A 25,040-nucleotide genomic window follows, 5' to 3' on the forward strand; every position below is an offset into this window, starting at 1 on the left:
ACCACTTAGCCAAGCTGTCAGACCATTTTTTGCTATTTGGTAAGCCAGTTATTATATTGCTCAAGTATTGGCTGATTAACACCAAACTGAATGCAACTGCGTCATCACATATCTGAAGTCCAACCGGCCCAATCTCTGCCACATCAGAGCTGCATTTTGACCAGACATCTAACACACCTACTCTGTTATCCCTCAACAAGCAAAACTCTTGCTATCTAGACTGCACCCACGCTCACCCTACAATCATCCTCTTTTCTCCCTCTTCACCCTACTCTGATCTCCCCCAGGCCTGCAGGCAACGCTGCACATTATTCACCTTATTGTGGCTGTAATCGATAGAGACTATGCAGGGAAGAAAAGAAAGACAGGTAGATGATCAAGTTCTTTTACCATAACGATACAGGTGAGATAAAAACGACCACTTACAACGTGACTGGATAAAATGTTTTACATACACAGATTTGCATCTTTTCATAGCGTTAACATGAATGGAATGCGCAGGAAAAAATGTGTCCCGGTATGATTCAGCAGCAGTAAACATAACAAGCGGAGAGTGTGTGAAGGAGAAGTGCAAAGGACATTTGACCATTGATTACTAATGCCTCATATAAAATCTCATTACGTGGATCTACGAGTGACTGCACAATCCTATGGAATATCCAAACATAGAAATAACATGTCACAGATCCACTGTACAACTGACAAAATGTAAAATCATATATTACGAACCATAATAAGTTAAATAAAGGCGTATGAAACCAGATGCCTTTAAATATACAACATACGTATAAGCAAGCTAAAAACGCTATTGTCCTTTACTGTTCTCTCGATGGCTTGCACTTTCAGAGGTTTTAAAAGGGACACACTCAACAAAATGACAACAGACAGTATATATTACATCAATGTGTCTTCAGATGCTGTGGTTTGCACTGTCTTTGCAGTTCCAATGTGATCAATGACTTGACACCGCTTTGGCAGATGAGCGTCAGCACCCATATTGCCTTCTTTAAAAAGAAGAGGAGTCTCTCTTCTACTTCTTTACAAAATTCATTAGTCAAGTACTCCAGGAAGACAACACACGCTGTTGAGCACAGTTCTGTGTGTTGTAAGTTATTGCCCCCAAATGGCCTCTGTGGTGTCATTTCCCTCCGATGCCTTTAGCCACACACTCAAGAGGTATCACAGCTCTATGGCCTCTTGCTGGAGCAGGACTTGCAGCACTGCTGTCCATAGAACTTGTGGTTACAAACACCGTGCTGAGGAACCAAGTGGCACCAGCTGAAATGATCCACACAGTGTTCACCTGTAGAGAGAAAACACAGGATGAGGCAAATTTTTTAAAGCAGTTTAATGAAGGGCCACAACTGGCGATTATTTTCACTTTTGATTGATTGCATTGATTAAATCTAGAAAATGTTTTTTTTTAAAAACTGGGCCATTTCAATTCTCCAGAATCCAAGGTGAGGTCATCAAGATGATTGTTCTGTCTGACCAACACTCAAATACCCAAAGATCTTCAATTTATTATGATGAAAAACATGACCTGATGGTGCCAGATAAAAACTTTGGGATAACCACTGTTATTAAGATTCATCCTGAGGGGGACATGAGCATGGATGTGTAAAATTTCATTTAATCCATCAAGTAGTTGTTGAGATAAAGTGACTGAGGAAGAGCAAAAAACAGAGAAGGAACTGTTCCACACACTTCATGTAATTTCAGGGTTATAGGTAAATTAAACAGGATGGATTGTCTTTTTCCTTCGAAGGAATTTACCTTTCAGTGCCGGCCCAGCAGCTGTGACCCGGCCGGGGCGTTGTGGCAGAGCTGGAGGAGCAGCGGGGCAGAAGTGTGTATTGCACGCTCTGGAGGTGACAGGCCTCTGGTGGGGCAGGCAGCCAGCTGCAGGGCGACCTTGCCGGAGACACTGGATGGACCGAGTCTGGACCCCTCCGCCACAGGACACAGAGCACTGAAACAAAGGCACAGAGGCAAGAGAGAAACAGCAGAAAGACAGGATTAAAAAGAAGGGTAGAGTGAGAAGAAGAGAAGTGAGAAGGGGCACAGAGATATAAATAGGAGAAGAAGATCAAATGTTGCAGCGCATGAAGAAGAAGGAATCATCATAAAAGGAGCAGAGGAAGGAGGGGAAAGCATGGAGGAAAAGTCTATGCAGAGACAAAGAACAGATAAAGAAAACAAACATCCCATACAGCATGTACTCGCCCTCCAGCGAGCTGTCAGGAGATATCTTCTCTGGTGGAAACATAGAAGGATCACAAGCTCAAGATCAAGCAGAATAAGACACTGTGCTGTAAGAGGTTGCCCTTAAGACTTTTTGCATAATAGATGATATAACACATAGGCCCCGATAGGCTCTGGAACAGACTCGAGCTTTTGGATTACATCTGAGGCCTATTCCTCATAGCCAGCCACTGTGGGCTCAGAACTAAGCTACGCCTGTGAACTACCACCACCTACACTGTGCAGTCCGCTTCTGAGGTTTTGGGGGGGGGAACAAAAGGTATTGGTGAACAAGATCCACTCATGGTCATATGTCTTGTATTGATCAGAGTTTTGGCTCAGACTTCCTCATGCCAGGGCCTCCCAGAAAAAAGGGCCTTTTAAACAAAAATCAATGACGTTGTTCATCTAAAGAAACCCTTTCAGTACATTTTTTTAAGTTTAGAAGCAAAGCAACTGATCACACAATTGAATGATGGTGCTAATATCTATATCTTTCTCTAACCTTCCATACACAACCACCAAAGTTCCATATTTAGGTCACATGCTGAGCTATCTTCATGACAACACAGCAAAGTCCATCTTCTGAGGAAGACCGCGAGATATGGTTAAAAGTTCAGGAATAAGCTAGCAAGTTGACCTTGACGTAAGTTTTTTTTTCCGTCAAAGTACCGATGTAAACTAAAAAAAGAGCAGACAAACCTGCTGCCAAGGAGAGGAGTACCAGCCTAAGACCACAGCGCTGGAGGTGGTCCTGCCAGGGAGGACCCGGGGGAGCTCCAGGCACGGACCTTGGTTGCAGGCCTGTTGGAGATCCACCAAAGGTTTGGCCATATTCCTGCACCTCCGTATGGGAAACTCCACATACCTGTGTGGGGGGGACTCAAAATGACTACAGAACATGCAATTTTGAAAACATTGGACAGGACAGTAAATAGATAGTACAGGAATTACACAGTGGGTCTTAAGTTTCTGTGCAGATCTATTAAAGCGTGAAGGATGTTTTGGTGTGCAGCTGCAGGCACGTACCCTCCCTGTAAGTCTCTCTCCCCGCAGTTGAGCTCTCTCTTCTGGATGCCTGAGCCACAAGACCTGGAGCACTGGAACGGTGCAGGCAGGAGGGACAATTTTAGAAAATGAACTGTGTGCGTGTGTGTGTAATGCAGAAGGTTCCCATAGCAGCAGACACCACACAAGGTCACTTATCGTTGTGGTACTACAGCCAAAATACTAAGTTCTCTACTGAGTAATTTTTCAGTCGTTATTTTAGATGAGCAGACAGTGTATATGTATGTGGGCAGATGTGTTTTTTTCTGAATCCAAACAATTGTGTGTCTCCACAGTGTTTTATATTGCTAGTCTTGTGCTGTGAATTTCTAGCAAACCTGACACTTATACTGACCTTTTTTATTCCATATTCAGCAACTCAAACAGAACAAAGATTACTTTACATCACCCAGGCAAGTAAGAAGATTTTTTTAATGCTACAAGTTGCTTGCAGAACTGATGAATGATGGCCAACATAATGAGCCATGTTGGCCATCAAATACTTCATAAAGACACAAATTCAACATGATTAATCTGTGCAAAAAACACAGATTGTTCTCCAGCAAGAGCCATGTAACATGGCTAAGAATATATGCAGAACCTTTTAGTTTTAAGGACACTGATTGTCTTTGTGCTGAGCTAGCACATGTTAAAAATTGTAAGCAAATCCTTGATAGAGTATAATATCTTACAACATAATTTATTGGCATGGATAACCATATTCTCAGGGGTAAACTGGCAAGATTGCTGAGCAAAGCTGGTAAAATAACGTGGGCACTTCAGCAGATTGACCTGCCTCTCCACTATAAGGGAGAAAGATAAGTGGATGTCGACAGCCTGCTATTTGCATATGCTGCCCTATAATTATATTCACTCAGTCTGCATGATCTATATACATGTTGTTTTTTATTGTAGTGTCTATCATAAATATCAGTATAATAAGTGATGTGCACTGATGGCTGCTTTTAGGACTGTAACAATTATTTATTTCTTTTCTTTTCTTTTTCAAATCATTATCTTATTTTGTCCAACCAATAGTTCAAAACCAATTTACAATTATCAAAATGTGAAAAGAGGCAAATCCTCACATTTCAGAAACTGAATCTTGCACATTTTGCATTTTACTTGATAAATTACCTTAAAACAAAAAAAGCAAAAATAATTTATGACAATTTTCTTCCCATCTGCTAACCAATTCATTTCAGGACTTGCTGTTTTGTGTCTGTGTGACACTTTTTCATCCTTCATGGTCCCATGGCTTGAAAAGTACAGTTTAAATGATCTTGATTCCATGTTATTTGGTGATAAAGTATTGTAATTTATTTGATTATTCATTTCATTTGATCTTTTTTTTCTTCAACCTGGCCCATCAACTTTAAACATTCCCAACATTTGCCCGTTTTCCTTTCATCAACCTCAGAGAAGAGATGTGAATTTGAGCTGTACTGATTGTTTTTCAGGTCCAGATGAAGTAATAGTCTCTGTCCTCACCCAAAACACATCTTGATGTTGCATTGCATTCTGGTCTATTGAGGGCTGCTGGCTGTGAAAATGCTTTCTCTGTTCTGTGATGGATTTTTTCCTGTATGATTGTAAGTTTTTTAGAAAAGTGGGAACACTCGAAAGATGCCTTTGTATTCATGACTTTGTTTCAGCGTGAGGTGAGATCTTCTACATTTGGAGCAAGCAAAAGAATGGACCAACAAATACAAGGTGCACCATCAAATAATGTTTCTCAAAACAGATTTCCAGTGCTTTAGGGTGGATTTTTCCTCAAAATGATTTGACTGAACACAACACAATTCACTTTTGTTGCTTCTGCTCCTTGAGTTTCTTTTTTCCTACCTCTCCCCAGGAAGTGGGGATCCACTGCAGCTTTTCATTCTTGGGACAGCGCCGCAGAACACAGGTCTCTTGGGCTTTGGGTTTGTGGTGCTGTCTGCACATGCTGTCGGGCACCACCACCGCTTTGGCCCCAGGATCAGTGCTGCGGCAAAACACACTCCGCTTCCTCAGTCCACGGCCACAGGTCTTTGAGCACTGTGAGTCAACGAAAAGGGCATAAAACACAGATGACAGAGTCCTAAGGAGGTTTGTGACATTAATAAGCAAAGGGTTAAAGAGCATGCACAGATTAAAGCGTACATGCATTCCCATGTACTGTAACTTAACCTCACGTTGTTTTAACCTTCATCTCTCCTTACATTTAAGCACTAGGCCATATTATCAGAGGTTAAATCCTTGGCACGGACACTGTAAATGCATCTGTAATTCACCACATGGTGGACAAGCAAACAGAAGGTCATCGGTTTGACGACAGCCCATTATGGCCTAACATTAAATACAATAAACCATAACTCGGAGATGAATGTGACCCCAACCCATCAAAGTGTCCACCAACAGCAGATAGTGCTGCTGTAAACTCCACGTGAACTGCAGAGCGATGGACAACAGAGTCAAACTGCTCCGCTGGGACTGACGACCACAGCCGTCCCAGCAGTTTATGCAACCACATCGCATTCATTTATTAAACAAAACACACATACACATCTGTGCTTATCCATCTACATACACAACAACACAAGTACACACACCCCAACCTGCCTCATCCCAGTTGTCCTTTTGTCACAAGGTCCGATTGATCTTTTCAGGGAGACTGGCCTCGTCTCTGCCTGACCGCCAACTGAACTCTCGAATAGTGTTACAAAATAGTCCAAGCGGACAACACGATGCAAGAATTGTGGCTGAATGACAGCTCAGTGTCAGGACTGTACAGTTTGTGCAGGTCACATAAGCTAATCATCCCGGAAAGTTTGACAAATCATCAGATCTGCTGCCAAACCATTAATTTTGTACACAGGAAAATGAGCAAATAAAATCCTGTCTAGTGTGTGATGCACTGAGGTTACTGAGGAACTGGATGAGACCTTTCAGTCATACTTGGTTAACTGCCATAGAATTGAATATCCTAATCAAATGTTGGCTTTACAAAAACACGTTTCCGTGCTGCAAATGAATTCAATCCTGCAAGTCAACATCATATTAGAAGTGATCGTCCAGGAAAACTGTACTTGTTAACATTTTTGTGTGGCTGCTTGGCACATAAAACTGATCTGATTACTATGTGCAGTTAAGTTCAGTCTCAGTCAATTTCAAGGTCACAAAAAATGTGAATGTGGCTCTTTTTTTCTGCTCTTTATGTGTTAAATTGTGATTTTTTTTTCTGTTTGCCACATGTCCAACAGAGGGCGGCAGAGTGTTTGTTTTTGCTTGAGAGACATCTGACAGTTTGCATAGGAAAGTCTATGAGTGTGTGTTTGTGTGTGTGTGTGTGTGTGTAGCTCCTCTCAGACACCTGCATCTTTCTGTCATGCAGATGTCTTAACATGTCACCATGTTTCAGTTTAAGGTAAAGCCGGTGAAGCTCTACATGACTTTCAGCCGATTAAGTTAATTGTGACAGAGAGCACACATAGCTGTCAACCCCCCGACAGGAAAAACAGTGACTTCAAAACAAAGACAGAAGAGAGGAAGATAAAGTATCATCAACATCAACTGAAACCTATTTTCTTATAAAACTCTCGTGTCAGCACGTCAACATAGTTCTATGCTTGAAAAGCTAGTATAAAAGTAACTGTAAGCCTTTATCACAGAAGACATTTAACATGTCACAACAGAAAAAGCACAGGTGTAAGTAATAAAATTAATGATGGATGAATTCCATTCAGCTGCTTCAGTTTCAGGGTCCTGGTACTGTGCTTGCTGGCTCACTGTCACACTGTCAGCACACTGTCATGGCTTACTGAGACACTTGAATAGAACGTCCTTGTTGAGTCCTTGTTAATGTAATTAGTAACACCTGTGCTTTTCCTACTATGACATCAAAATGTCTGCTGTAAATAAGGCCTATTACAGCTAAATAAATAAAGACAAATGACCTGTATTTTATTTGTATACAATATATCCCCAAAATAAAGATTTTTTAAAGTTGTGCGTGACATACACAAGATCTGTATCAATTTAGAATCAAACATTAGACTTTGGATAGAGTACTTATAGCTTCAAACATCATACTGATTATTATTGTAAGAAGTCTTTTATCTTTTGTCTTTTTAAACAAGAAAATTATAAAATGTTCTGTCTAAAATTATCACCCTGTAGTGAGTTATGTCATGTGTCTGTGGATGAACCCACCTGTGACCAGGATCCGGTGCTCCACTCGGGCGGACAGGCCTGGGTGTGGCAGGGCTGGACCTGGGCTGGAGAGATGACAGGGCACAGGGAGTGTGCCACCACCTCTTCCCTCTGATAGGTCACCTTCCTCAGGCAGCGCAGTGTCCTGGTCTGCTGACCTCCTCCACATGACCGACTGCACGACCCCCAGTCTCCTGTCGCCCAACTGTATGTAGAGGGAGGCCCGATATGTTACAAAGGGTTAACAGTCATCAGTGAAGGATAGTATGTATAAAATGCAACATCATACATGCATGCATTTGCACACACAGTATATGGAGCTACTATAGAGTAAACTCAGCCTTTGTCATCAGGATACCAACCACATGACTGAGCTCCTAATTAGGACACCCAACCACAGGTCCAAACTCTAATCTGCTGCGCTTATTTTGGGCCCAAACACACGCACAGAAAATCGTAATTTTACCCTAAATTACCAGTGATTACTATCACACCAAAAAACACTTATTATTAAGTGGTTAAAAGCTCCAAATGGAAAATGAGCTATGACTTTCCTTGCTTTTCTTAAAAGTTGTGAAACCAGGGCACATTAAAATCCAGACCTGCTTCTTTTAACATACTTAAAATATTTTGTACATTGATCTTTGTCAGTGCACAAATTGGTAGTTGGGGACAAAGAAAACACACAGGCTGGAGTATATATTCCTTTGGAACCAAACTTCTAAACATGAAAACCATATTGTATATACAACTCTCCATAACAGCTTTCCCAGGTCTCCAGGGCCAACCGCAATATACAACATACAATAAGGCTACAGACAGATGTGGACAGCAGTCCCTTTCTCCTCTCTTTTGTCCTTTCTTGTTCTCTTCATTCCTCTTTTCACTTCTCCTTTCACCTGTCCTTTCTCCTTCCATCATCTTATTTCTAATCTCCTCTCTTTTTTCCCATCTTTTGTGCCTCTCCCATCCTCTCCTCTCCTTTAGTGTCTCTGAAATCCTGCTTTGCCACTGATGAAAGCCTACTGCTGCTTCTGAAATAGCTTCTGTCTTGGCATCGGGGCTGAAGGGGGAGATTACAGCAAATGAGTGGTCTGACAACCACAGGCTTAGAAGAGGGAGATGGAGAGATGGGCAGATGGCTCAGTCCAGTTCTGAGACGACATGCTACCGCAAAGACCATTCCTCCATGCCGCCGACCTGCTGCAGGGGAAGAAAAATGCTTTCATTCTCTTTCAAACCCCGCAGACAAATGAAGCAGCAGGACTAAACTGCAATTTGGAAATGGGAAAGATGTGAACCATTGGGACCCGAAAGCATCGGTTTGGATTTTTGGCTTGGGGACTGTTTGCTTTTTTTCCCTCTGTTTTCCCTGGCTTATAAATAACAATATATCATTGGGGATAAGTGGCTGAAGTGCCACTCCGCTTCGCTGCAAACCGCCACTGACCTAGCTGTAATTTGTATCTCTGAAATGTTTCAATAACTGACATATTTTGAGGTATAAGATTGCAATACTGCAGAGGAGTTTCTGAGAAGCTCGCCCTTGCATTTTTAGTCAACCTACTTGTATGGCTGCAGACCAGTTACCACTAATGAATGAACTTTTATTCTTAACCTAATATTGAATTTGATTGGAGGCCAGCGGTTCTTCTTGAGTTTTTCTGCATTATTATATACCAAAATAACCACCTTTGCCAAACAGGTTGCCATATTTCTGCAAACCAAGACTCATAGCAAAATGACGAATTTTTTTTGAACCCACATTTTTACATTTTTACATTTGTGTGGTTTTGTGTACTTAAGAGATTTCCCGTCTCTACTCATTTTGCTAGGAAAAAAAAACATCTTTACATTATTTCTTTTCTAAGCACTTCACTCCAAAATGTCCAGTGGATGTCTCAACTGGCTCTGACATTTGCGTTCCTGTCTTTGAATTCTTTATAATTTTGGTATTTGGTCCTGTTGGGACTACTGTTGCACTCAGAGAGTTTCTTTGGATGCAAGTGTGCTCCGATTGCTTGTACAAATCTAAATCTGCTTAGAGTGAAAAGTTGGACTCTTAAATTTAGATTGATTAAGATTAGATGTCATTGGTCAGGATGAACAATATGTTATCTGAAGCAACATGTAAATTAAAAAAGCAGTGTAGTTTTATCTCAGTATTTGAAGCTGTTGTTAACTCACAACACAGATTGAACGTTACCCTAGTTTTAATGTTCTATTTTTAAATTCATTTATTTAAATTTGTCTTGGGTGCAAACAATACAAATAAAGCTGGTATTGATTTGTTTTGCAATCACTTTCCATTCATGTTCATTATATGCACTTGTGTGGTACTTACTTCCCCTTATTGCATGCTTTCTCTCATCTACCAGTTGAGTTGAAAAATCTCTTTTCTTCTTCTGATTGGTTTTCTTTGTTTCCATTTCTATTTCTCCCTCTCCTTATTTGGCATCCCTATTATACCTTTATACCATATATATTAGATTGTTGTTCATTTCACATGGTAATAAATTGATACTGGAAATGTTACTTTCACACATTTTTTTGTCTCTGAGTAGCTACGTCTGCTCTATATCCGCTACATGTATGCTTAATACATGTGATTAATCATGTGAGTGACTTGTGAGCTGCTTTTAAATATTACTCTTACACTTTGTTGTGAGTAAGAGTAAGTTGCTTGATAAATGTTATATTCTTCACTTTCAGCGAAGAACTTTTTTACTCTGTGTTGAATACAGGGTTAAATAATACCCTTGTCATCCTGTATATCTTCTCTGGCACAGATGCAACATGTCTCACTTTGATTTGTCTACATTTGCCACTGCATGATGCACACAGAGAAAACCCCGACCTGCGGTAAGTGACTCTACAGATGGCCTCCATCAAGAGAAAGAGCAAAGTAACTTCAAACAGCAGAGGGATGGAACTACAGAGGAAGAGAAGATAGAGGGGCAGAGGGAGGTGGGGATAGGGGCTGGGTACAGGGGGAACACAAGACAAACTTTTAAGAAAACCTATAAGATATGGTCATATCTCCTCCTAACTGCATGCTGGGCTGGGAGACTGAACTGACTTCTTAAAATTCTCCTTGCATCTCCCGTTTATGCCTAGAAACTGCTGCAATACCACAGTCAAGCAACCCCGTTTTCCCTGACAGGCTCATAGCAACATGGGGAGTGAAGCAAAAGGGGGTATATGTGAGGGGGGGTGTTGGGTTTGACTGGCTCTGTATGGCTAGACTGGCCGGGCCCTGTGGGAATCTTGCCGTCTCTGCACAATAAAACATGGATAGGCCTGTCAGCGCCCGAGATACACACAGCAGAGATAAGCAGCCACTTTTACACTCCCCCTCCTGTCAGACATACACACACACACACACACACACACACACACGGAGCACAAATGCATCCCACCTCATTGTCAATTTTCCTTTTCTCTGTTGGGCTCTTGAATGCGTGCCCATACATCCTGGAGGTCTTAATGCAGTCATTAAAGCTTTCATGCTGCTCACTCAACTCAACTTTCTTCCTGTGCAGCGCCCATAAATTGGCCCGTACACACTACCAGCTGAGAAATGGTGTCAGCTACTGTATAATAAGATCCATGGGTGTCAAACACTACTTATTTTCCTGAATGGACAACCTGCACTGATGTTATTTATTTGGGCTGTACCATTTCCTTCACTCAAACAAAAGGGGGGGAGGTCAGGACACGCAACAAGGCTGTTTAATACCTTTCGCCGAGATAAGAGAAATGGTATGCCCAAGATTAGGGGCAGGAAATGTCCTCTCGGGTGGTGGGAAACTTAGTGAGAAACAGAGGCTGTATGTTGGAGGTGTAACCGATAGCTGCCTGGTTTGTTCAACCCCTGACACTGGAGAAAGTTCAGTCTGGACTTATTGCGGCATGGCTGATGGTGGACAAAATGAACTTAACATCAGACACAAGCTTTTCGGCTTGTATTTCTATTTTTACCTCATGGTTTGGATTCCTAATACATTATTTCAGCATCATACATTTGAAAAATGTGTGTGCATCCCCACTGTAAATGTGCAAACCACCCCGTGTGTGTGCATTTGTGTGAGTGTGTGTACTCTCTTTGAACCCAAGACACGGTTCCCTGCCTGTTCTTTGGAGCAGTGCTGTAAATCAAGCTAGCTCCAGTTCCCTCAGCCAAAGGCCTACATAGGAGAGAGGCCATTTATTCAGTGCTGTTTCAACTTGTTACTCCACTGCACTTTAGCCTGGTTTCCTCCTTTGCTTGCTGCACCGGTCCCTGAATGCACACACTTCTTTAAAAATGCATGCCATTAAGCACAATGTCTAGACAACAGAGATAAAACATGGGCATGATCTTGCTTCAGAGTGAGACAGGAAGCTCTGTCTGTAGGGAGATGAGAATGTATGAAAGGGATGATGATACTCAAGTGTTGGCTAAAGTAAAAGGTCCATTCAAAACTTGGAAACGTCATCTTGTATTTGCTTCAGGACAAAAAGAGTCACTAAGTTGGTTGAGGCTTATGTCTCTGGGTTAGATTGAAATAAGATGCTTCTCACAGGGTCATAGCCAGGATTTCAGAAATACTGAGGTCCCAAGTCCAAATTTCCAAACAAAACCTCACCCATCTAAGAAAAGGAAAGGGATCACCAAAGTCACTGCTACCTTTTTATATCCTGCTTACCATCAGCATTTTACCATTATGATTGTGAGCATGTTAGCACGGTGACATTAGCAATTAGATCAAAGCATTGTTGTGCCTAAGTACAGCCTCACAGAGCCACTAGTATGGCTGTAGTCTTATTTGCCAAAAAATAGTAAAATGTTAATGTCCGTGTAAAGGAAAATAAGAGATTATACATGTTAGAAAATAATTGCTGAAAACATGTGAAAAGACTGTGAACTATGTAGTACTGAATTGCGGAGTTAGAGTCTTAAACTGTTTTTCACCATTTCTGTGTTCAGGATTTTTTTGGGCAGGCCTGAAATGGTGGCTCAATGACATAGAGGGGTTACTAGCATGACCCCTATAACCCCACATACTCATAGTTACTATAAAAATAGCCAGCACTGGCTGCCGCCCATGGCTTCGGCTTCAGCACCGGCTGTGCGGTCGGGAGGACGGGTAGAATCAACTGACGTGGCGCCGGCAGCAGCTGACACCGGCCACCACCCGTGGCTTCAGCTTCGGCACTGGCTGTGCGGCTGGGAGGTCCCCCACCAGAGGGAGAGCATTCGCCGGGCAGCACATCACAAAAAAGCACAGCGTGAGAGGCAATTGCCCCAAGGGTGACGGCCACAATAAAGCCGCCAAGGACGTATCAGCAGAGAAGTGAGTAACATTAAGTGCACCAAACTCCACTGAAAAAAACGACAATTTAATATAACGATGATTGGTGATGGATCCGTTAACTAGTCATTTAAGTTACATTTTTATTGAAACAAGTCTACATTTACAAAATAAATTTACAAAATATGTGCTGAATTAAAGTGGCTCCTAATGTTACTTTTAAAATATGATCCATGTTGCTTGTCTTACACCTACAAACAAGGCCTATTTTAAATTGTGTATTTTTATATGGGAGTTTGGTATTTGCGTTGTTAACTCAGATTCCCAGAAATATTACTGAGGGTATGACCTTGGTGACCCCATTTGTAGTAGCTACAGCTGAAGCCAGAGCTGGGACTACAAGCTTTAGTGTAATTTGAATAACTGAATTGTGATTAAGATAATACATTCTTAAAACGAGTGTCAGATACTTCACAGTAATTACAAGAAATAAAAAACTTTTTGCAAATTTTAAACCTCTCTCTTCTGGGTTCAACTACTGGTTAGGACTTTTCCACACTAAGGCATTTCAGATTAATCTATAATGGTCTGCTTGTCAACCACTCTGGAAGATGTTCACATTAAGTGGAACAAAGATGGACATCAGTGACTGATTTTGTCATGATAGCATGATTAAAATCCGTTTGACACTTAGATGGACATACAGCTGGAGAGAGCACTACAGTGCAATAAGTGCAATAAATAGAGACTAATGCAAAAAGACAGAAGACAGGGAGGACTTTCATGTGTTTTCTCTAAAAGGAAAATGGGAGAAAAAAGAGGAAAAATTAGAGAGTGCGAGGATGGGAAGAAGAGAAGAACACAGGCTGAGCAGAGTGGTGGCTGGCCACAGCAAATGGACCACAGGCAAACTCTAGACTGCTCAACCACGGTGTGTGTGAGTGTGTGCGTGTATATGCCCGTGTGTGTGCCTGTAATAAAAACAGCGCCTTAGGTTCCTGAAAATTTGGCAACATAAAGACCCATGCCACATATCCCACAACCAAGTGTACACCAAGAAATGTACTGACCCACACACAGACAGCAGCACTTACTATGCAGGGCAGGGCTGTGTGTTGCAGAGATGGGAGCCCAGCGTTGGTCTAGTGTGGGGATTACACATGGTGGAGTTGACCTGCACCTTCTGGTCCTGCAGACAGATAGCCTTGGTGGAAATACGACCTGAAGGAGAGAAAGGCAGAGAGAAAGAAAGAGAGGGAGAGTTTATGTAGTTCTTGCAGGAAATTTGACATGTTCGGCTTTCATGCCTGCAACATGGAACTCAAAATTGTTTATTATTACTTTAAATTTGATTCCTCTTTCAGACTATATTTGAAGCCAGAAAGAGATGGATGGAGATCTCTGTGTTAGCTCAGTCTGTATATCTGCCTGCTGGCTGTTGCGGCCCCTTGAGACAAGGAGAGTGAAGTAACAAGGACCACAGTCAGACAAACACACTCCATCCACTGACAAGTAAGCAGGGAGGGCTACTCTGAGTCTTTGGGGACCAACAGAGTCAGAACTTCTCAGTTGACAAAGGTGCTTTTCATTAGCCTTAACACACTTCCTGAACCACACTGTAGCAGAAGGGAATTTTGCACAATACAAAGACAAATACAGGCACAAACATTCAGATAAAATTTTAGACATATGCACATAGAGTACACATTTAATTCTTATCATGTTTGGCACGTTTGTTCTCACACAGCACATGCAATTTACAGTGATAAAAATGGAAGATTACCATTAAAAAATGGGCCCTTCAGATAGAGGTAGACAAAAGCAGGCTTCTCATTTCTTGCCAATGACAGCTAATTTTGTCGGCTGAAATGACAACCTCTGGCAGATTTTATTAGTCGTAGGTAGCTGCTAGCCTCTGGCTGACTTTTTTATGTTTCCAGTTTACTGGTTTTAAAACTATAATCTTGTGCCTAGTTAAGGTTTCTAAGCTGTGACTGGACAATCGTTCAGTGAAGGGGTTTAGCAAACGGTCAATTAATGTGCACAACACAGTACACACACAGAATTCTTGTGGTTTATTCCCTCAAACACACATGTATAGGCCTACATACAAACACGAACACAGTCTCACCTCCAGCACAGGGAGCAGAGCAGTCAGAGCGCACCACACCCCAGCTGTAGTCAGGTTTCCTCTCAGTGCGAGGCAGAGTGTATTCCCACACCACACCCGGGTTCTTTCCCTGCAGGAGGATCTGTCAGGCAACGACACAGTCAGTCAGAAATGTGTCACATTCTGTACATAGTCTGTTTTTTAACCTTTATTCATCCAGGGAAAGCATACCGAGCATCACCCTGTTTTACATAAACATCAGACTGTCAAAGAGTTATCCACTAAAACCACCTTTTCCCTGGATACTTTGGGGATTCAGAACAGCAACCTTTCTCAGTCTAATCTCTAGGCTACTGGTATATACTGAAATGTGAGGAATCATGTCATGTTCACATATCAATCATAAAACACAATAGAGGCCTTTAACGCATACTAATGGTCAGCAAGTGCAACCAAGGGAGTTGTTGGGAACATTTCACTGGTGGTCAATGGTCAGTGTTCTTATTCACTTCTTCAACTTTTCAGCGAGCGCATAGGGCTGCATCTAATAATTATTTTCAATACTGATTAATCTGTCATTTTTTACAATTAATTTCATTATTCATTTTTAGCATGTCAGGAAATAGTGAAAAATGTTGTCATACCAACAGAAAACAAACCCAAAACTCACAGATATTGAATTCAAAATGGTAGCAAATAGAAAAAAACAGCAAATCTTCACATTTGAAAAGCTGGAACTACTGAATGTTTGGCATTTTTGCCAATTTGATAAATGACTGAAACAATTAATCAATTATAAAAAGTGTGGTCAAATGATTTTTTTGTTGATTGATTAATCAATTAATGAATCAACTAATTAATTCGGCACGACAGAATTAAATAACTCTGATTGAAGGGCCGTCTATTATGGACTAAAGGTACCACTAGTGACCACGTGGCAAGATACTTCAGTCATTTAGTTCCCACTAAGCTGTTGCTCAATGCTATCCACTAACCAGAAGGCTCTAGAAACATTAAGAAATACTTTTTTCCCTCTCTAGTCCAAACTGGCTGACCACACTATTATAAGGTCACTTTATTTGGGCAGTACAGTGCACATATGAGGGACAATTTCCATTTTCTTTCAAGAGTTTGCTCCTTTTTACCACATCCTCTAAACTGACTGGTGATTCTGAGTTACCTTTTTTGCAACCGAGATTTATTTGGACATTCAAGTCAAGCAGAGACTAACGGATGAATGAAAGCAGACATACCCATTACAGGAGAAGCATCAGGCTATCATTAAAGCAACCCCATGAGGATTCACTGCTATGGTGAGGAATTTTGTTTGAGACGCAAACTCAGGTACTCAGGTTAGAGTGTGTCATTTTAAACCATTTCAAAACAGTGCGGTGGATTGTGTTCAATATAGTTATGTCTCTCTTACAGCCTAACTCGGTTTAGTTCAGCTTGGGTGGGTATTAATCCTCCATCCATTTGGCAAATTGTGTTATGTCCAACTGTCAACTTCCAGTCCAATACCTGACAAACATATCAGTCTATCAATATCTGCAATAACGAGCTTTGACAAGTGTATTTTCTTTGGGGTAAGTCCTACAGTACAAAAGAATCCACCATCAACCATCCAACTTAGAAAGCCAAGTACCTCCTGGGTCCGATCCACATTCAACAGTCCTGGGGCGCTTCCACTGACTGGACCAATCACCTTCTGCTGCTTGTTAACTATTCCATGTGTACAGTCAGCCCAGTATCAAAAAGGAGACAAAAATTGCTTATCTGGAGAGGAGCAAGAAGACGTCTATTGTGAGACAAACACATCTGTATATTTAGTTAAAGTACCTGCAGAATTGTTAACAGCTGGATGGAAAAACCCACGTTGCACCATGTGGGCATGTGTAGATTCTCCAACAGAGGCAGGCACATTAACATTCACATAATGTTCCACTGAAACAAGTTTATCTGCTTATGTGAGCTGTTATCTGTTGTGATGTCATTCAAAACTCAGCAAAAGCTTGAGTTTAATCACACTGAATTAGGTTTGCTTGCTAAAACCTGCTGTGCATATTATTCTACACTGAGAGAATTTTATGTAAATCTGAAAGAAAGTGCATTCAAGTGCAGAAATAGACAGCCTGTTAATTTTGTTCACACCATCAAGTGCTGATAATATTGCCTAAATCCAAAGATTTGATTAATTCTACAAAAAGCTAACTGTGCACTGTCTTCTAGAGTCCATCACCATCAATTACTAATGGCCACCCGAGTCCTAATCTTGCCTAATAAACAAACCATAAACCATCAGGTTCTGTCTAATATGCCTTAAGATCAAATGCAAACTTTTATTAGAAAGTTACCAAGCTACCTTTCTCAGTCACATTACTGACGTGTTATTGGCCATCAGCCACAAGGCCAAGCCACAGTTTAACATTTGTTCTCTCACTGTCTCAGGCTGTGGCCCCTCTAAATTTGAGGATGTTTAGCCTAAAATGATGAAATTGTGGTCCTGGCCTCTACTAAACTTCATAAAAACTGGCAACACTTTAACACCCACACTTCCTGTGCGGATAATATCCACCCCAACCAACACAATTCCATTTGCCACAAAACAACTGCTACCACTAACCACACCGGGACTTTATGCTTATCCAAGCAAACCAACTCTTACCAACATTCTTGTTCTTTCACCAAACAATCACCAGTGATGTGAACCAACAGCTATAAAAACAATGTTCAGCAGACCTTTTTTGGGTAATCCCTTTAATAGAGGACCTACACATCCTTGAAGCCTTGATGTTTTCTAAATAACTGATCTCCCTTTCTGAAGTCATCCACAATGTTGAATACACCCAACCAACCACAGCGTTAACATTGTCTGCCAGGAGAGACACTAACTTTCAAACAATAATTTCAGACATATCCAAACCTGTCTCCTCTCCAGTTGTTCAGTCTGGGACAAATGCAGCCAAAGCTCATTCCCTATCTAACAATGAATCACCAAACCCAGTAAGAACAAAGATAAATATTCTATCTGCCCAAACCGCCCAAACCAACAATACCAAAATCCCAGAGTCTTGTCAGTCACAATAGCAATGATGACTTCACGCTTTTTCCAGCTACCCAACAGCTCCTTAATATTGTATCATGGATAGGACTCACACTGGTCTTGTGAAATTCTTGGGAGTCAAAGTAAATGAATGGCAGCACCAAAATACTGCTGTGATGTTAGTCACAACACATAAAAATCTACCTAAGCTCTGTAGCCAGCCAGGGACTGAACCTGATCTGCACTGACAACAAACTGCAGTGAATACTGCGTGTAGAGGTAGGATGCAAAAGTGACTCCATGAGTTTAAATGCTCTTTAATTAGTTGCTTGTACTCCACTTATTATGTGATTTTAAAAATTGTGTCAATAGTTTCCATTTTCAAGTTAAATGGTATAAGAGGAACATTCATAAAGTTGGGGAACCTGCAGAAACTTTTTTTTTCAAGAAAGTTGAATTGGTGCAGTAAAGGCAAAGATATCCTGAGTTTTAGTCTTAAGCTCAAACTCCAAAAATGCTGAATCCTATACTTCCCATGATGCAACTCAATAGCTTCCTCTATTAGACTCGGCGCCCCAAGTTTGTAAAGCAGGGTTATTTTCTAAGACTTTACAAAGCTCCTCTAAAGCCACAGAAGACACTGAGCAATTATTTTCACACTGACTGAGTAGCACTCCTCATGACAAATAAACTAATCTTCATGTGAAAATGGAAGGAGTGCCCCCTTAAAAATAACCCAGTTCACACACAAAGAGCTATCAGAAAGAACCTTGGTTACCTGATGAAACATTAGGTGTGCACACTATGGAGAGGGAAAGTGCTCTTGTGGCAGCCATGTGGCAGAATAAAACAATAGATCCTTAGTTATTAATGTACATTATAGTATTCAAAATAACTAGATCAGACCAAACATTCACCATAAAATTGAAAAAATTGAAAGTTGAAAGTTTGATAAATAAAATAGTCAGTTAGCCTCTATTAAGAAAATGTAGGCACATGAGCATAGTAAGAAAAAACTACAGCTCTACAACTCACTATCCTGTCAGTTTAAATACATGATCATAAATATATCTTCCAACTTTAAAGGTTGAGTCAGTGATTCTGGGAAAAGATCATCCAATACAGTTTTTGTCAAATTCAGCTAATATCTCCTCATGGTCCACCAGCTTTCCGTTCTGTGTGCGCTGAAAAAAAATCTGGTGTTCATACACAGCACTGGCTCTGTAAATGGGGAACAAACAAAGTGGCTCGGAGCAAGCCACACATTATTATTCCAGCCAATCAGCAGGGGTTGTTTGTGCTCATGCACAGGACAGGGGGAAGTCATCAGAGCAGCTGTCTGTGGGAGGACATGACAGTCTCCTGTCTCCAGCACCGGCTGAACGGTGGGAAAGAGAATGGGGGAAAGAGGGGCCCTGTCCAATTCACATAGAAAGTGTTTTCTCATGGAACAGATATGTTTCCATTTTATTAAATGTATCAATCCACACTGAATCCGAACAGTCAGACCCTCCATGTTTTTTATGCTCCGTGTCTGTTTCTGTCACGTTTAGTGAAGCGTAATCTGAGCAGACAGATGTTTAAATCACACAAATATCACGCTGTATCTGTGTTTTGAACTTATTAACCATATCAAAGAATCAATAAATACAAACACTGTTGATTTCTTTCCAACATGCAATCTATTTTAGTTCAGTAAATTTCTGCTGTCAGTAAGCCTGGTGAAGGCAGTTTAGCCGGCCTGAACGCAGGTCGAGTGAGAAGTGGGGAGGCCGCAGAGAGGCGGAGAGTGTGGCTGGACTGTTGTGCTGTGTCATTGCCTTCAGAGTGCGAACTACAGGGGAGCCAGGGGGAGCTTGGCTCCTCATAATAAGAGATGAGCTCCCCTGAAAATATGAGTTGTGAAATTTTGGGGGGTCTCTAAAATATTGACAATATGCTATTTTTGCCATTAATTTCTATTCTTCTGTATCTTCATCATCATGGATCATGCATAAAATTAGGCTATTATTGATGTATGATCTATGCATGAGGGTGATTCATCACTAATTCACTTTAATTAAGATACCACCAGTATGTTCAAATATCTTTCTCCAGAATTACTGACTCTACCTTAAACCTGCATTAACTGATATTTAGGCCACTTGGGGTGGCACAAACAAGCTGAGAAAACAAGATGTTTTAGCACAGCAACAAGATACAGCTGCACTGAGCTCATTTGACTTCAATTATCCTCTTTTCTTTGGATCTAAGTTCGAAAATTTTTATTGGCAGATGTTTGAGCCCCATAAATGGCTCTTTTTTTGTAATGATGTACAAATATATACTTGTGTTATTTAGGTTAATAGAAAGATCACATCTACTAAAAGAAACGGATATTTCCTTAATTACAGTTCAGGGTGAGGAACCTCTCATGTTTAACTAGTGTGATTGATGTCATCAGACCACAGAGTGTCTTGGTTTACACAACCCAACAACCACACTGCTCATCAAGTCAGATGATGATGATGAATTACAATGCGGCGGACACAGATATCAGTCTCACCTATGGACCCACAATGCTTTGCCCTGGACTGGCATGATCTCACCATGCCATACCACAAAAATGTCAATTCAGGGGGAATAATCCTACTTGGTATCCACAGAGACCTCCGGAGGCAGCCATATGTTATGTCTGTTCCCTCCTCCTCTTGTTAGCTACTTCTTGCCCCCTCCTCCTCCCTTCTCCCCCCAACCAGCTGAGCAGCTGTGCAGATGTGAACACCTTGTCACAGTTTATGCTCACACTCCCCAACATTTGTTTTTCTTTGAGTGTTTCAAGCTGAGTAAGGGTCTGGGTGGGATCAGTGCAGACACCCTCCCCCTCGCAGTTTTTCTGTGACAGCGCCAGTTAAGTAGAATGTGTGAAACAGATGAAGATCAGCAGTGAAAAAAAAAAAAACACTCTACCCGCTTTCCTTCATTTGGCGCTTTTCATTTGCAGTTTAAGTCCCTATGCCCTGACCTTAACTTGTCACATCCAAAGAGTTCAATTGCAGAATTCTTAATCTTTTAATCTCACTGCCCCCCCCCCCCCCCCCCCCCCCCCCCCCCCTTCTCTTTCTCTCTCTATCAACCTCTTTCTCCTTTTTGTAATTACAGGACATACTTACAGAGATTATGCTCATGTCATCTGCAGATCAGCAGCATGCTACCGCCGAGTGCTCTGCTGGACAGATGTATGACTGGGACACGCAGACAAGACTGTCTGCCTTTAGCAAGCTCCTTTTTTCAAAGGATACATTTCAGGTTATTAAAACTTTCACCTTCTTTTTGTGGTTTTGGCCACTGCTTCACCAGAGAAAGTGATGAGGTCTGGGAATATGGTGACATTGGTAAGTCCAACAGGGCAAGAAACAGGGCAAGTAGTCAGAAAATCAGACAGGTTAAGCCAGCTGTATTGCCAGGTTATTTAAATTTTGGAACTAAAATCGAAAGTAAGCACACCCACACATGAACGTGGCATTTGCAATGCAGGTCAAAGGTGAGCCAGGAAGTCTGTCTGAACTTTTCAGTTTCGATTTCTTTCCCAATAGGTTTGACTAACCTCTGAGTTTTTTAAAACCTCCCTGCTAGTCTGAATGCTCATGTTTCTTGCCCCATGTGACTTCTTTTTAGCAACGTTGCCATGTTCCCTGAGCAATTAACTTGGTGACAAAATTGTTATTATTATCAAATGGAACAAAAGGCCCAAAGCACAACAAGACAACCATTCTAGCAGCTCTGTGAAGCTGTACAGGCATGGCTTTGAGCTAAATGCTAACTCTAGCATGGCAGCATGCTCACAATGACAATGCTAACATGGTGATGTTCAGTGTGTATAATGTTTACCATCTTCAGCATCCTATTTTGTCGTGTGAGCATGCTAACATTTGCTAATTAGCACCACCCACAAAGTATAGATGAGGCTGATGGGAGTGTCATTTGTTTGCAGGTACTAGTACTGGGTCTGGGAACCATGAATGTCTGTGCAAAATGTTGTGCTAATCCATCTAGTAGATATTGAGATATTTCTCAGGATAAGTGAAAACTTTGACCTGCTGGTGGCGCTAGAGGAAAGGTAACAGGATGACCAAAGTCATTAGGATTCATCCTCTGGAAACCACAGATATCTGTACCAAGTTTCATGGTAATCCATCCGATAGATGTTGAGATATTTCTGTCTGGACCAAAGTGGTGGACCAACCGACAAACCAACATCCCTCAGGCAATACCACTAGCATGGCTAAAAAAATTGAAATTGTAAAAGAAACTGAGTTATCCCAAAATTTTCCCACACTCAATGCAGAATGCAGAAATTGCAGAAGCAGAAAAGTGTTAAAAATTATGGGGTAAATTATTATATCCTGGACAACCTCTTCTGGGAATGACAATACTAGAAGCTCCGTCTCTGCAAGCATTCATCTTGCACAATGGGCTGTTCAAATGCCAACAACAGCAGCTATTCTGCTAAACTGCCCTCAAACAGAAGCCTCTTTTCTAAAATAGCTCCAAAAACACACAGACATTTCCTGATGGCCCAACAAAAGACCAGCAAAGCACTTTAGAAATATCGCAATGGTATTCCTCCTGGATTTACAGGCCAATCATTCCTGCTTTAACCACAGTATTTCAGTAGCCCAGGGGACTGAGAGGAGACCAGCTTTTACATGACTATCACTTCATCCATGGTGGGGAAAAAAAATGTCTAGTCTTCACCTGGTTTCCACTTCTGTTTCCACGCCTAGGGTTCAGAGTTGAAGAGAAAATAAATGCTTACGCTGACAAAGTTATGTGGGAAGAACATCCCACACATCCCAACACCATTCACTTAAACCTACAGAGTCATAGGGTGAATGACTCGGCCACTTGTCGAATATTAGTTGTGCTGTCAGGAGGATATGCCTGTCCAGCATAATATTCAGCTGCTTCACAACGGGTAAAGACTCGCCCTCCCCTCCAAGCTCTGGCTTCTGACACAAAAAAAGTACCATCAGCTCATAAATCACCTACTATACTATGCGAACATCTCACTCCAAGACACCATCTGATTTTATACTTTTCAAACCCGACTCTAAAGGGCAGTTGACTTAGGGATTTTTCTCGCTCTATTAGCCTTGAATCACATGTCTGCAACAAAGAGCTTTTGAGGTCAGTGGCCACAGGGGCCACATCCATGGCTTTGAATACGTGTATGTAGACAAGCACGTGACTCTGTGTTTACACTAGAACTGCCAGTACCAAGAGACTGTACCGCATATAAACAAGGGGCTATACAAAGGCTGATTTAGACTAATTGTGCCATATTTCCCTCTGCCTGATGTCCACACTATTCTCTCTGTCACTCGATTAAAGCTTAAAGGAATCTGTTGAACCAGAATAAGAAAAAAAAACATATTTTCCCAGTATCTGTGCATGCAAGTTTTAGCTTTTATATCTGCCTTCTACATTTCTGCTGTTTTGGCTGTTTTCTGTTCTGTCTGAACACACCTTTACATTTTAAAATTCAACAACATGTTTTTTTCAGAAACAGTTACTCTGGATAATCCACAGATGTTGTGTTTTCGGTGGAAAAACTTTATACTGAAGAATGAGTCCATATGAAAACTGTTGACAGTGTGTTCTGGGTGAACTGACCCTTTAAACAGTTGGCTTTGATTTGAATTAATCCTTGTTGTGTCATGAACCTTTTGTCTTCTTCTACTGTTCACCCTCTTTTATTGTCTTTCTCTCTCTCTCTCACTCACAAAGATGACAGCTCTGGACATTCAATGTGTGGGTTCAAACAGGCTATCATGCCCCCAAAAGCTCTAACTTATTCAGATTAAAGCCTTCAACCCCCCCCCCCCCCCCCCAACCCAACATCCCTGACGTAACTAATCACCCTGCAAAATCAATCCCCCACAGAAGCACTACAGGCAGCTACAACCACCCCTGTTCTCTCCACCACTCTGCCTTCCCCCACCCTAACTTCTGTCTTCATCTAGGCCTCGTCCTGTCCAGACATAAAAAAAGAGGCGCGGCGGCTCTGCCAGGGACCCTGTCACTGTCAATTGCTATAAACGGACGTCACTCGGGCAGTGGCGGCTTACTTCAAACACCAGCGTCTCATTAGTAGGTCCTGCGGCATACAGGCTCTCCGGCTTGTTGAAAGAGCGCTGGTAGTCGAACACAGTCCCACCAAAGTGGAACTTCCCCGGCCAGTCCACTGTCCAGTCCCCGGTCAGGTAGTACTTCCTCTTCAGGGAGCGGACGGCCAGGTAGCTGGTGGAAACCTCCATTTCCTGAACGCGAATGCTACGTGCACCAGCTGGGACTGTTACCATGGAGTAATACTCTGGTATAAAAAATGGAGAGGGAAGAAAGTCATCATCATGTTTAGATATTTCTATATTAATGTTCTCTAATCCTTAGATGTTTTATCACACAGTCATGCTACCCATCCACACAGACAAACTCTACATGCACTCAACCTTGTCCCTGGTCTTTTTGTGTTACTGCACATGGCTGAAGTGGAACAATGCATAATGAAGTGGGATGAGGTGCATGTGGCTGTGCATGGTTTATTACAGTTTCCTTGTTTGTTTGGTAAAGTCTCCCTTTGTCCTGCAGAAGTACTCAGTGTATGCTACAAACTAAGAAAAGGATAAGCTTACCGTTAGCCCTGTGTTGAAGGGAGTACTGGCCTTTGAAGAACTTGCAAGTGGAGTTGTCTCCCTTACAGATTCCGCAGGCATCCAGAGAGGCCCTGGAACCCAGAATCTGGTCACAGCCCACAGCCTACACACACAAACACACAAAACAGAGAGATGTTGATCTTTGTTTGGCGCTAAGAAATTCAGAAAAACAGACAAAATACTGTAATAGAGTAGAGAGACTGTCCATCAGTACAAAAAAACTGAGTCAAGAAGCCAGGTTTTTGAAACCTGCTTGTACAGGTTTCAGTGCTGCACTAAATTTTCTGAGGTAGAAGCATGCTGGGACACACAGCACCCATTTTTGCTTACAGAAAAAAACACTCTCCACCTTTTTCTTATGCCTTCATGCATCCTAAAAGCAATTAGATGACATATTGGCAAGAATTACCTCC

The 25,040-nt window shown here is 41.6% G+C and overlaps 1 protein-coding gene across 1 annotated transcript in view; it reads right to left on the bottom strand.

Annotated features, from left to right (window-relative positions):
• Window positions 1-372: 372 nt before the first annotated feature.
• The window catches only part of adamts18 (ADAM metallopeptidase with thrombospondin type 1 motif, 18), a 60,597-nt gene continuing 35,929 nt past the window's right edge, over window positions 373-25,040 (bottom strand). The window contains exons 15-24 of the mRNA XM_042416634.1: window positions 24,607-24,730; window positions 24,043-24,287; window positions 14,911-15,031; window positions 13,874-14,000; window positions 7,486-7,690; window positions 5,137-5,331; window positions 3,274-3,344; window positions 2,947-3,112; window positions 1,777-1,972; window positions 373-1,303 (exon numbers count right to left, since the gene is read on the bottom strand). Coding sequence (XP_042272568.1) covers window positions 1,188-1,303; window positions 1,777-1,972; window positions 2,947-3,112; window positions 3,274-3,344; window positions 5,137-5,331; window positions 7,486-7,690; window positions 13,874-14,000; window positions 14,911-15,031; window positions 24,043-24,287; window positions 24,607-24,730 — 1,566 coding nt within the window. The 3' untranslated portion in view covers window positions 373-1,187. The remainder of the gene's footprint in view (window positions 1,304-1,776; window positions 1,973-2,946; window positions 3,113-3,273; window positions 3,345-5,136; window positions 5,332-7,485; window positions 7,691-13,873; window positions 14,001-14,910; window positions 15,032-24,042; window positions 24,288-24,606; window positions 24,731-25,040) is intronic.

This window comes from Thunnus maccoyii, chromosome 1, assembly GCF_910596095.1.
Source record: "Thunnus maccoyii chromosome 1, fThuMac1.1, whole genome shotgun sequence".
Classification (NCBI taxonomy): Eukaryota; Metazoa; Chordata; class Actinopteri; order Scombriformes; family Scombridae; genus Thunnus; species Thunnus maccoyii.